The sequence below is a fragment of the Agelaius tricolor genome, unplaced genomic scaffold, assembly GCF_023055355.1.
Source record: "Agelaius tricolor isolate 1412-34295 unplaced genomic scaffold, bAgeTri1.0.p SCAF_15, whole genome shotgun sequence".
Lineage (NCBI taxonomy): Eukaryota > Metazoa > Chordata > Aves > Passeriformes > Icteridae > Agelaius > Agelaius tricolor.
The window spans coordinates 20,336,341-20,349,493 of record NW_027269275.1 but is presented as its reverse complement, the minus strand read 5'-3'; the positions used below and the strand labels follow the sequence as shown (position 1 = coordinate 20,349,493).

Genomic DNA, 13,153 nt, shown 5'->3' with positions numbered 1-13,153 from the left:
TCTCCACATTTTCAGCCTTAAACTCCTCTGTTGTTTAGAGATCAGGTTAAACCTTCCTGCTTTCAGCAGAATGGAAAGGCAATTTGCTCCTGTATTCCTGGCTGTTTGCTGTTTGGGTTCTCTCATCCCTTGATTCTGTAGGTCCTGGTTTGTTCCTTCCTCCAGCTCCTGTGGGAGCCCCTACACCGACAGAGCGACTGACATGGACCTGGAATTACAGACACCCTCAGCTCTGCCTTGGGCAAAGCTCAGTGCTGCTTGCACAACCTCTGAGGAGGAGTTCTCTGAGCCCTGTGGAGGAGGTCTTCAAGCCCTGTGGAGGAATTCTCCAAGTTCTGTGGAGGAGCTTTCCAATCTCTGTGGAGGAGCTTTCTAATCTCTGTGGAGGAGCTCTCCCAGCCCCGTGGAGGAGCTCTCCCATCTCTGTGAAGTTCTCCCAGCCCTCTGGAGGAGCTCTCCACTATCTCTGGAGGAGCTCTCTCATCTCTGAGGAGGAGCTCTCCCATTCCTGAGGAGGAGCTCTCCCGGCTCACCAGCGCCAGGGCCGCGTGGGCCCTGCGAGTGGCAGGAATGTTAACGGGCAGCCGTGGTGTGAGCCAGCTCAGAGAGGCTGGACCTGCCAAAAGCTGGGATCCAGCAATTAGGGAAAGCCCAGAGTCTATAAATAGAGGCAGCAGAGCCCCAGGTGTGTGCTGTGGCACTGCCCTGCATCCTGCTTGCCAGGAAGCGCGCAGCAATCCCAGGTGTGACACGTCCAACGGGCTCGGGAGCTGCTCCGTCCCAGGATGCCCAGAGCTGCCCCTCTGGAGCTGGCACGGAGCAATGTGGAGGAAAGGTGACACGGCTCGAGCCACTGCACTGCCACGAGGAAGTTGGGAGCTGGTCACAAAGTGACGTGGGACACAGGCCAGAGCCAGGTGACAGCACGAGCGTGACGGGGACCGCTGGGCAAGCGCCAAGGGACAGCTGAGGGACGTGGCCTCCAAGGGACAAGCTGGAATCATGCTTTCACTTGTTAAAAAGCTTCTTCAAAACCTCTTTCTGCAGGTTTGCTTTCTCCACCAGACACCTGCAGAGCTGTGGGATGGGGTCATGTTGGCAGGGATGTCCACCATGGGAACTGAAATGCCATGGCAGGGGATGGGATGGGCTTTAGGGTCCCTTCCAATGTGGGCAACCTGTGCCAGGGGCTCACCACCCTCACAGGGAAGAATCCCTTGCCAATATCCCATCTAACTCTGCATTCCCTTGAACTTAAGGCCATTCCCTCTTGCCCTGTCACTCCATGCCCTTTGAAAAGTCCCTCTCTGTAGCAGACTTAAAACAAAAAAAGCAAAGAGGTGCATCAGAAACTATTTTTGAATGACCAAGACTCATCTCAAGGAGCCTGTTTTGGAGACACAAGAGGCATCCCCAGCTCCCTTGTGCCAGAGGGAAGCAGGGAATGTGAATCCCCTGCATGCTGTCCATCCCATCTCTGGGCTCTCATGCGCTTTCATGGAATGAGAGGGGTCCAAGATTGGTGAGCACAGCCACTGCTCCTACCCAGCACCCTTTGAGCAGCACTGGCAGCCCAAACTCTCTCCAGAGAGCCCTGCCCCAGGACTCCAGGAGTGCCAGGGGAAGGAGCAGCCAGCAGGCTCATCCTTGGGTCACACTGACTGTCACTGACTCGTGACCTTGAGCTGCCAAGCAGGTGACATCACTTTCATTGACATCATCTCCATCACATGGGTCTGGACAAGATCTGTCCCATCACCAAGCCAAGGAGAGCACAAACCACTGGGGCAACGTGGTAATTAAGGTGCACAAATCGTGGTTGTTAAGTGAAGATTATAATTAAACGGAACGTGTAATTATGGTGTTCCTATAACTGCTCTGCAGCTGCTGCTGCTCCTCCAGACCGTTCTGAAACTGTCACTTCCTCTTGGGAAAGAGGGACAAAAACCAGCTACCCTTTCAGCAATGCAGATAAAAATTCTGGGTTGGATTCAGGACTAAGCCCTACTCCCACCTGAAACCACCTGATTCCACGTGGAGCCTCATTCCTGGCATTCCCCACCCTGCTCTTCATTGATCCAACTCTTCCTCATGCCCATCGTGTTTCACACCTTCCTCCAGTGCAGAGGAACAGCACAGACACCAGGCAGCAGGAAAAGCTCCAGTGAATCTTGGCAAACAGCTTCTCTGCACTTCTCTGTGCCCCACACACGCCTGGGCATTCCCAGGCTGCTCCACACTCTGGGAGTCTCTGTCTGCCACTCTTCCCAAGAAACTGTTCAGCAGTTTTCCTGGAGATCCCAAATCATGGAATGGGTGGGGTTGAGGAGTATATTAAAGCTCATCTCATTTCACCCCCCTGCCAAGGGTAGGGAGCTTCCACTAGACCAGGCTGCTCCAAGATGTCCCTCTGCAAAAAATGTGATACTTTTCCATGATTCTGAACCCAATGAGGCTGTGACATCAGAGCTTCCATTCCACTGGGATATTTATCCAGTGCTTTACAAATGTGCCTCAGGCAGAGGAGGCTGGGAAGGCAGGGTAGGTAAATCATTGACATAGGAACAAAACAGGAATCACACTGCTGCACTTTCAGTCTGTCTGCTTCCATTTTCTCTTTCATACAGGTCACAACCAGGATTTCCACAAATGGGTGGTCAGAGGAAACAAACCTGACCTCATGCTGCCATTCCACTGAGCAGAGACTCATTGCAAGGACAATTCCTTTCCTTTTTCGAGTTGTACTTACATCTCCAGACACTTTTGCTATCCACAAACTCCCAAAGCAGCCCTGGTTCTTGTGACAGACATTTCTCAAGGCCTCAAAGGGAGTCACCACAGGGCTCCCAGGGAACCAATCTGCAGGAGGAGTCCCTCATCCTCCCAAAACCTCTCCAGCCTGAAGGAAAGAGGGAGGAGCCGACCATCTCCACACCAAAGGACACTCCTGCTTGCAGGGTCAGGTTATGCACTCATTGTCACCGGTGTTTTAGCTCCACTTAGTGGCCACAAGGCTCATTAACTACAACTGTCCTCAGCAGTTCCACACACCGGGATCAGTCACAACAACACTGCCCAGATGCTTCTTGAACTGTGTCAGGTTTGGTGCTGTGACCACTTCCAACGAGAACCTGTCCCAGTGCCCAAGTGTGCTCTGAGTGAAGAAGCTTTTGCTAATATCCACCCTAAATGTTACTTGACACAGCTTTGTGCCATTAAGATGATTGAAAATATCTTAATTATCCTGCTTTCAAAAGGAAAAATCTCCTTCAATATTAGTATTATAGACAATAAGCAAACTGAAGCCTGCCAATTCATATCCTCCTTAATGTCAAAAGAGAACCGGGCCGTCCTGGAGAAGCCCCTGACAGACATAACCAACTCCCACTAATTTCTGCAAGTTTTCCAGCATTCCTTCAGAGCACATCCAATGTCACAGACATATTGTATGAAAAATCTTTTTGTTACGATTTTTTCTCTTGAGAAGCTGAGAAGCTTCAGAAACGAAATGTAAACAGTAATTATCTGCTGCTGTGGAATGCAACAGGTGCATCTTTGATTGGGCTCGTGTAGTTGTTTTTAATTAATGGCCAAAGCCCATCTGTCTCGGACTCTACTCAGTCACAAGATTTTATTATCATTCCATTCCTTTCTATTCCTTGCCACCCTTTCTTCTATTCTTTTAGTATAGTTTTAATGTAATATTTGTAGTTCCTTTAGTATAATTTTAATATATATTAATTATATACACTATATATAATACATATTAATTAGTATATAAAATATATTAAACATATATACTATTTAGTATAGTTATATGTAGAGTTCTTTTAGTGTAGTTTTAATATATATTACAATATATATTATATATTATATTAAAATGATACTAAAATATAGTATAGTTTTAAAATATATATTATAATATATTTAAAATTAAAATAATACATATTTAATTAATATATATTTAAAATTAAAAAATATATATATTAATATGTACTATATATAGTATATATATAGTATATACTATTATATATACTAGTATATATAAATTATATATACTATTTAGTATAGTTTTAGTATAATATATATTAATTGTATAAACTATAAATATAATATATATTCTATATATTAATTAATATATAATCTATACTAATTCTATATATACTATTTAGTATAGTTTTAATATTTATAGTTCTTTTAGTATAGTTTTAATATAATATATATTAATTATATTTACTATGTATATAATATATATTAATTATATATATTCATTAATATGCAATATATATTAATTATATTAAAACTATACTAAATAGTATAAATAAGATATATAATAAAATAATAAATCAGCCTTCTGAAATACAGAGTCAAAATTCTCGTCTCTTCCCTCGTCCTGGGACCCCTGTGGACAGCACCACGATGGCCTTTGCCATTGTCACATGGCAACAGCTGTGATATCACACCAGGCAGGATACAGCTCACACTCACCTGGGGAGCAGCGGGGAGCGCGGCTTGGCCTTGTCCTTGTCCTTGTCACGGTCCCGGTCGCGGTCCCGGTCACGGTGCTGCCTGTCCTTCTCGTCCCTCTTCACTCTCTCCCTCTCCCGTTCCCACTCCTCCTTGCGCCGCTGCCGCTCCTTGTCGCGCTCCCGTTCCCGCTCCCGCTCGCGCTCCCGCTGCCGCCGTTCTCGCTCCCGCTCGCGCTCCCGCTCCCGTTCCCGCTCCCGCTGCCGGGTCTCTCGCTCCCGCTCCCGTTCTCGCTCTCGTTCCTTGGAAAAAACAACAGAGAAACCACGGTGATGCTGTGGGAGCAGCTCCCAGCAAAGGGTGGCAGATCTGGGAATGACGGGAATTACATCTGCCCTCCCTCAGCAAAGGATCGAGATCAATAATCTGCAAACCAATGACATGGAGATCGATAATCTGCAAACCAATGACATGGAGATCAGTGACATGGAGATCAGTGACATGGGAACGTCAGGAGTTACAATTCCAGATCAATCCTGGGAATGCCAGGATTACATCTGCCCTCCCTCAGCAAAGGATCAAGACCAATAATCTGCAAACCAGTGACATGGAGATCAGTGACATGGAGATCAATGTCATGGGGATCAGTGACATGGGAACATCAGGAGTTACAATTCCAGATCAGTCCTGGGAATGTTGGGAATTACATTTGCCCTCCCTCAGCAAAGGAGATCAATAATCTCCAAACCAATGATATGGAGATCAATAATCTGCAATCCAATGACACGGAGATCAATAATCTGAGATCAATGACATGGGAATGCCAGGAATTACATCCGCCCTCCCTCAGCAAAGGATCAATACTCTGCAAACCAATGACATGGAGATCAATGACATGGAGATCAATTATCCGGAGATCAATGACATGGGAAAATCAGGAGTTACATCTGCCCTCCCTCAGCAAAGGATTGAGATCAATAATCTGGAGATCAATGAACAGGAATGCCAGGAATTACATCTGCCTTCCCTCAGCAAAGGATCGAGATCAACAATCTGCAAACCAATGTCATGGAGATCAATGTCATGGAGATCAATGATCTGGAGATCAATTATCTGGAAATCAATGACATTGGAATGCCAGGAGTTACAATTCCAGATCAATCCTGGGAATGCCAGGATTACATCCGCCCTCCCTCAGCAAAGGATGGAGATCAATAATCTGCAAACCAATGACATGGGGATCAATAATCTGGATCCTGCCGAGCAGACCCTGGATACAACCACACAACTGTTGTTTTCAAAGGCAATGCTTGGATTAATTTGGTTTATGAAGCTTATTAAATAAATGTATTGATGTTTACAAGTCTTTCCTCTTGTTGCTGATCATTTCTATAAGCAGATAATTAACTTTGCAAATGAGCACCAGGAAAATAATTGGTCGTGTGTGGCCACAGTGAGGCCCAGGCTCCTGTCCTGCAGAAAACAAGGATTTAGAGGAAAGGAAAAGCTACTTTTGAAAGGATTTGATGGAAAGCACTGAAAAGATGCTCTCCGAGCAGGACTGGTTAGTTTGGTCACTGTTCCAGAGGCACAAAGTTTGCATGAGGGGAAAGGAAGAGCAGGGAAAGGGTTCAGAGCCTTTCTGAAGTTTTCAACCAGGTTCTTTCCTGGAAACTCCTTCCCTCTCCAAGATGTCCAAGGATGGGCAAGCACTGCTCAACTGCTACACTGAGGAGCAGCCAAGGAGCACGAGCAGGAACCACCTCAGACATGGGATTGTTAAGGGTGGAAAAGACCTTTAGATCATCAAGTGCAACTTTCAGCCAGCACCATCACCAAGGTCACCACTGACCAGGTCCCCAGGTGCCACATCCACAGGTTTTCTGAACACTTCCAGGGGTGGCAACACCACCACTTTCCTGGGCAGTTTTTTCCAATGCTTTACACCCTTTTCCATGGAACAATTTTCCTAAAATCCAATCTAATCCTCTCCTGGTGCAATTTGAGGCTGTTCCCTCTCCTCCTGTCCCTTTTCCCCTGGGAGCAGAGCCTGTCCCCTCCTGGCAGGAGCTGTGCAGAGCCACAAGGTCCCCCCTGAGCCTCCTTTTCTCAGGCTGAGCCCCTTCCCCAGCTCCCTCAGGATTCTCCAGCCCCTTCCCAGCTCCATTCTCCTCCCTGGACACACTCCAGCCCCTCAGTGTCTGTTTTGGAGGGGCCCAAACCTGACCAGAGCCCCAGGTGTGGCCTCAGCCATGCCCAGCACAGGGGACAGTCCCTGCCCTGGGGCTGTGGCCATGCCAGGTGCCAGTGGCCTTCTCAGCCACTGTCAAGCAGCACTCCATGTCCTTTTCCATCAGGCAGCCTCCCAGCCTCCTCCCAAGCCTGGCACGCTGCTTTCACCCTCGTGGTGCTGGAACTGAACATCCTCCATCCCCTCACCTCCAGCGTGCTCTGTGCTGGGACCGAGCCAAGACTGAACTATTTGAAAACTCCTGTTTCAAGCACTGCCCTGGAACTGTGCCAAGGCCCAGAAGAACCTGGAAGAAAGTCAGGAAGGAAAAGGGGGAAGGGGGGAGTTCCTTACTTACTCTGTAGTTACGGTAGGGGTCGGGGTCTGTGTACTGAACCCTGAAATTCTCATACTGCCCACCACGCCAGAAGCGCTCTATTTCATAGTCATAATAGGGATCTGCATAGGGATCAAGCCTACAATGAAAAACAGGGAGTGTTAGAGAGGGAAAAGGCACCTTGGCACCACAAAAACTCTGTGTGCTAGGTCAGCTCAGCCACTGTGACAACAAAACCACGTTCAATGCAGCAGGGCTGTGCAGAGATGTTTATTTTCTACACAGCCCAACCAAACAGCCTTTTTTTAAGTGAGGCTTATCATAGAAAAGCACAAACCTTTCTTGATAAACACCAAAAAAAGAGCTGCCAAAAATTCAGCCTTCAAATCAATGCGGTGCAAACACAGAAAGAGCTTTTGAGAGCCCCTTCCAGTGCCTGCAAAGGGAGCAGCACATGTTCTGCCTCAGGGATTGAGAGCTGGGATTTCTGCCCATGCACCCACAGCTCATCCCAAACTCCTTCAGGAGCGCCCCAGGTCCTGCCCCTGCAGTGATGGCTGCCACCAGTGCCACCAGTACAGGACAGGAGCTTTGCACAGGGAGCAGTGGAGCTTTGGGGCAGGTCAGCAGCACTCTGGACCTGGAATGACCCCCTGGAACGAAGGCACCACTTCTCCAGCTGATGTCCTCCAGTGGGAATCAGCTGCTGGCCCAGCCATGGACTGGTGGCACACACACAACTGCAGAATGAAGAATTTTTGGGGAGGAAAAGGATGGAAACCCCACCCTCCTTAAAGCTGCTTCCTCCATCTCCTGATTTCTATTTACATTGTTTGATGGTTTTAATTCCCCAACTCAACAACATCCCAGCACCTGGAGTGCAAATATCAGGTCCACTGTGAGGATGAGGAGGGGGTACAGGGAGTAAGAAACTTCCAGGGCCACAGAGGAGTCAGTGGCAGAGCTAAGATTACACAGCAAGTGCTCCCAAATTCCAGATTATCCATATTGAGACTCTGATTTATTAAAAAAATGAATAAAGAGGACACATTTTGAATTTTTACTGTGCCAAATAACCTAAACCAGGTTAAGATGTAGGTGCTGCCCTGTGAGTGGTACCTGTATTTCTTTCAGTGCTTTTAAACAATTTAGGATTTCTCTTTTGGACTGAAGCAATAAGCCAAGGGAAGGAGAACCAGGATTTGGGATGCTTCAGTCAGCAACAAACTCCTGATGCCAACCCCAGAGCAGCCTGGATTCAGTGACATCAGGTGTTCCAAGAGACAGGAAAGCATTTCAAGCCATGCCAGAAAGGAAACTCTGCTTTTTCACACAGCCTCCAGCTCAAATTTCCCCTTCCTGTAACATTGGAGGGTTTTTTTTAATTTCAAAAAGGATCACTGCTGTGTGCTTGGGTAATTCAGTGTTTATATCATTAAAAAATAATTGGTACCACCCCAAAAATAATCCAATCTATCCCCTGAGTTCAGCTGCTGAGGGGACAGGGGTCTGTCTGTGGCCCCAGAAGTTGGAGGAAATGCAATGGAAAAAAAGGCAAAGGAAAATTTTCTTACAGTTGTAACAGTACTGGAATCAAAGACCTGCTTACCCATAGTTAATGTTTTCTTTGATGTCCACCTCCCTATAGTTATTCAAAAAAGAAAAAGGGATTCATGAACTACTGAGACAACTCCACACGTCACAAGACAGTGCTGAAAGCATTTTCCACATCCCAGCTGCACTTCCAGTGCTCAGTTGGCTGCAAGGTGTCCAGCTGGGCAACAAACTGTGTGTGTGGAGGAGAAAAATCAGCATTTTCTAGAGCTTGCAGCAGCAGATTCATAACTTTTCCCTTCACACACAATGAAGATATTTTAATGCCACAGCCTGCTCACACAGCCTTGAATTTTCAGGAATTCCAGTTGTTGGATGAGTTTTGTTTAATACTGGTTATGTGCAATACATTTTTTTTTCTGGACTACACGAAAACCAGGCCTGCTCTTAACAATTCCTACATCAGAGAGGCCCAAAATGCTGCTGGTGCATTTTATAGGACAGTCATAAAATAAAGACAATGGATGAACAGCCCCCAGAACACTGTAAACCCCAGGTGCCTCAGAGGAACACAAGCCCAAGATCCAGAGCTAATTAAACTCAGGAAAATATTAATACTTAAGAAATTTCTTTTCCTTCAGGCTGCAGAACTGAGGACAGGGTTTTTTGTATTTTTTTTTTAATTAGGGAAAGGAATTGCACTCCAGAGCAAATCAAAGAATATTGAACAAAAGCTTAATCTACTCCTTTTCAGATTTTTTTTCTTTTTTTGTAATTCATCCACTCTAAAATAAACAGAACTAAGCCTTGCAAACCCTCTGGGAGTGGAAATATTTCCATAATCTGTCCATGTAGGAAGAACAGAGGATGCACGAGCAAGGAGAGACAAATCCATCTGTACTCCTGCAGAATCCAAGCCTCTTTCCCAAAAATTCTCTTCCCATTCCTTTTCTTGGCTCGAGAACTACCAAACAATTTCCCAGAGCTGGGTTTGAGATCTTGAAATTTTACCTGAAAACCCCAATCCCCTGAACACTTAAATTTAGGGTGCTTGTTGTGGCCAGGTACCAGCTTTAACTGGGACCAGTCCAGGTGTTTGTTAAACCAGGTACCAGCTTTAACTGGGACCAGTCCAGGTGTTTGTTAAACCAGGGACCAGCTTTAACTGGGACCAGTCCAGGTGTTTGTTAAACCAGGTACCAGCTTTAACTGGGACCAGTCCAGGTGTTTGTTAAACCAGGTACCAGCTTTAACTGGGACCAGTCCAGGTGTTTGTTAAACCAGGTACCAGCTTTAACTGGGACAAGTCCAGGTGTTTGTTAAATCAGGTACCAGCTTTAACTGGGACCAGCCCAGGTGTTTGTTAAATCAGTTCTGCCCCAGCTGGGGCCACCAGCTCCTGCACACTGAACACGCTCCAACTTCCCAGCCTCAGCTGGAATGCTTTTAAATTCTCATGGTTGGGATAAGGAAAAAAAGGGAGAAAAAAAGCTGGAAGAACACACTGGTGTGAGGGAGGCAATGCAGAGCTGGAGAGAGCCCAGGAGAAGCAGAATTCCAAAGGAGATTGGAGGCAGGAAGGGCTCAAGGAGACTGGGAAGGGAGGTGGGGCTGAACCGGAGCGAGCGGAGGCAGCTCAAGCTCTCAGCCTCCTGCTGATGGGAGCTGCTCCCTGTGCCATCCCCAGTGTGGAGGAGGCACAGGGAAGCCCAGGCAGGCTCCCTGCAGTGCAGTCCCAGCCAGGTGTCTCTCCCTGGGCTGTCTCTTACGCGGGGTCCCGCACGTCTCGGGTGATGCGGTAATTCCAGTCCCGGAAGAATTCGTTCTCCTTGTCGAACTCCCGCTCGTCCTCCCCGATGGTCACTGTGAACCTCTTCTCCTCAAAGTCAGGCTCCTGCTCTTTCCTCATTGTTGCCTTTTTTAATACCTTTTTAAAGAGAAGAACATTTTTAATACCTGTGGAAACCCAGGGATATTTCTCTGTCTGCTCTGGGGTGCCCTGACCTCCAGGGCAGCACTGATTTTGACCCTCAGTCATGGAGAAATTTTCCTAAACTCCAGAATAGACTGGAATGCACAAAAGTGTGAAATAGATTATAGAGAGCAGTGTAGGTGTATCACTTGGTGGGACATTTAGGTTTTGTGGTAGTGTGCTGTGGATGGAAGCAAGATGGAGGGCACAGGGTGTCATCCTGGGTTTCTTCTTCACTGACTTTGACCCTCATTCATGGAGAAAGTTTCCTAAACTCCAGAATAGACTAGAATCCACAAAAGTGGAATCTATAATCCATAATATAGATTATTATTATTATTATAGAGAGTAGTGGAGGTGTATCACTTGGTGAGAAATTTAGATTCTGGGATTTTTAGTATATTTTGGATGGAAGCAAGATGGAGGGCACAGGGTGCTGTCCTGGGTTTCTTCTTCATGCTTCTTCTTCCTTCTTCTTGGGTTTGGGTGGCATTTTGTAATTGGGCAGAAAAGTCTGCACTGGGGGCTCTGTGGGATCAGTTATTGGGTTAAAAGGGAAAATAATCCAGGTGTCAGCTCTTAATTAGATTGTTTAGTCTTAAAAGACCTTGGAACAAGAGACAGTTGGCCATTTTGTGCCTTCTAATGAAAAGCTGCTGAGCTCACAGTAGTGAGACTGTTTTACTAATAAGAAATAATAAACACTTGAGTCCCAACACAAATTACTGTCTCAAGTGCCTTCAATCCAAACCCAGAAAAGCCAATGATTGAAACCACCACAAATACCTTTTCAATACCTTTTTTTAATGAAAAAAAAAATTAATACCTTTTTAAAGAGCACAAAAATAGTGTGAGGAGAGAAGGTTCCTGGGGCAGGGAGAAATTGGAATATTAAAAATCCTGCCCTCAGGAGGTTTCCTGCAGCCAGAGCACCTTCTTCCCTCAGAATGTGCAGGATATTGGACTTTTCCTGATTAATTCCATGTTCCACCAGCTCACAGAACAGCAGGAAACAGAAGTTTCCCCCTGCAGCGATCACAAACTGGAGAAACAGGCACTGAAGGGAGGCAAATTGGATCAGCATAAAGCTTTGCTTTGTGGAGAGCTGGACTTGAGGGCCACGAATTCCCACTATTTTTTGAATATAACCCCTCCTAACCTGGATTTGTGCTCCTCTTGGCTGTCTAACAATTGTGATGTACAACAAATCACAATTAACAGATTAAAAGGCAAAAGGAATAGAGAAAGAGCAAGACACCTGTGCTCCAAAAAGAGCTCCTCCAGTGGATTTTGGAGGCAGCCAGCAATTCCCTGAGGAAGGAATTTACCTCTTTAGCATGCCGGAGTCCCCTCTCCCAGGCACTTTCTGTTGGAGGGTCTGGAGGAGGTGGAGGTAAGATTTCATCAACCACTGGGCCTCCCTGTTGGAAAGGTGAGGAGAGCAGGAGAAGACACTTGAGTTAGTTTTAAACAGCAAAGCTGTGCTTTGTAAAGCTACTCAGAGTTACTCCAGATGTGCCTCAGCAGGACTAAGCTGGGAAACCATGGAATTCTACCCCCCTCTACTGGCAACTCCAAGATCTCCATTTAAAAATCACACATCCAACTGGGGGTTGAATTTTGATAGGTATTAGGTCAAAAAAAGAGGAGGAAAATCCCAGGATTGTAAAATGGTTTGGATTGGAGGGGACATTGAAGCTCATCTGGTTCCAGTGGAAGGAACACTTCCCACCAGACCAGGCTGTCCAAAAGCCCACCTGGAACGCTGCAGGGATGGGGAGGGTGGTGCAGAAGCCATGAATGGCCAGAAGAGGTTCCATACCCAGGGGTTGGCTGGCATCAGCGGGTGAGGGCCCATGGGAGGGGCCCCGTTGGGGGAGAAGGGCTCAGGTTTGGAGATGAGTGAGTAATTGCCCTTGTCGTTCACTCCGGGGTGGATAAAGCGACAGTTCATGCCCCAGGTGCAGTGTCCTGTGGGAACACACAGCTGTTAGACCCTGCTCCCAGCAGCACTCCAGCCCCACAGCCAGCAGAACCCCACCAGGCAGGTAAAACCCTTTAAGGAGTAATGTTGTTGGAGGTGTTTTGACTTTTCTCCTCTCCAGCTGGGTTGGGATTTACCTGTTTGTTTGCACTGGCACTCTCCACCTGCCAGAGAGGACAAACAGACCCACACACAGATGGAACAATGTACAAGAACCTTATTCCAGTGGGGAGAAGGGAAGGAGGGAGGGCTGGACACACACTGTTAATTAAATGTAGGAATAAGCCTATGAGATCCTCATTTGTTAATGACAAACATTTCCAGTTGGGAGCTTTGCCTTTCACAGGAAACCTGAGGGCAAAGCAAGCACCACAGTGCATCCCAAACAAACTGGGACAGAATCATGGAATGGTTTGGGCTGGAAGGGCCTTAAAGCCCATCCAATTCCAATCCCAACACTTTCCACTACCCCAGGCTGCTCCAAGCCCTGTCCAGCCTGGCCTCTGTGTTTTATTCCAAAAACCCCTGCAAGTCTCCCTTTTTTCACCTCCTCCAGGCTCACCACGCTGAGGGCAAAGCCCTTTTTGAGTAGTGGCTCCATGAAAATTC

General features: G+C 46.8%; 1 protein-coding gene across 5 annotated transcripts in view; it reads right to left on the bottom strand.

Moving 5' to 3' along the window:
- Nucleotides 1–13,153, bottom strand: part of ZC3H18 (zinc finger CCCH-type containing 18) — a 45,389-nt gene that overhangs the window by 22,701 nt on the left and 9,535 nt on the right. For 3 of the 5 annotated variants that reach the window (XM_071440840.1, XM_071440839.1, XM_071440841.1), the window contains exons 4-9: nucleotides 12,383–12,531; nucleotides 11,889–11,981; nucleotides 10,358–10,515; nucleotides 8,644–8,676; nucleotides 7,056–7,173; nucleotides 4,489–4,769 (exon numbers count right to left, since the gene is read on the bottom strand). In XM_071440840.1, the coding sequence (XP_071296941.1) occupies nucleotides 4,489–4,769; nucleotides 7,056–7,173; nucleotides 8,644–8,676; nucleotides 10,358–10,515; nucleotides 11,889–11,981; nucleotides 12,383–12,531 (832 nt within the window). The remainder of the gene's footprint in view (nucleotides 1–4,488; nucleotides 4,770–7,055; nucleotides 7,174–8,643; nucleotides 8,677–10,357; nucleotides 10,516–11,888; nucleotides 11,982–12,382; nucleotides 12,532–13,153) is intronic. The other 2 variants (XM_071440842.1, XM_071440843.1) reach the window with 1 other exon arrangement.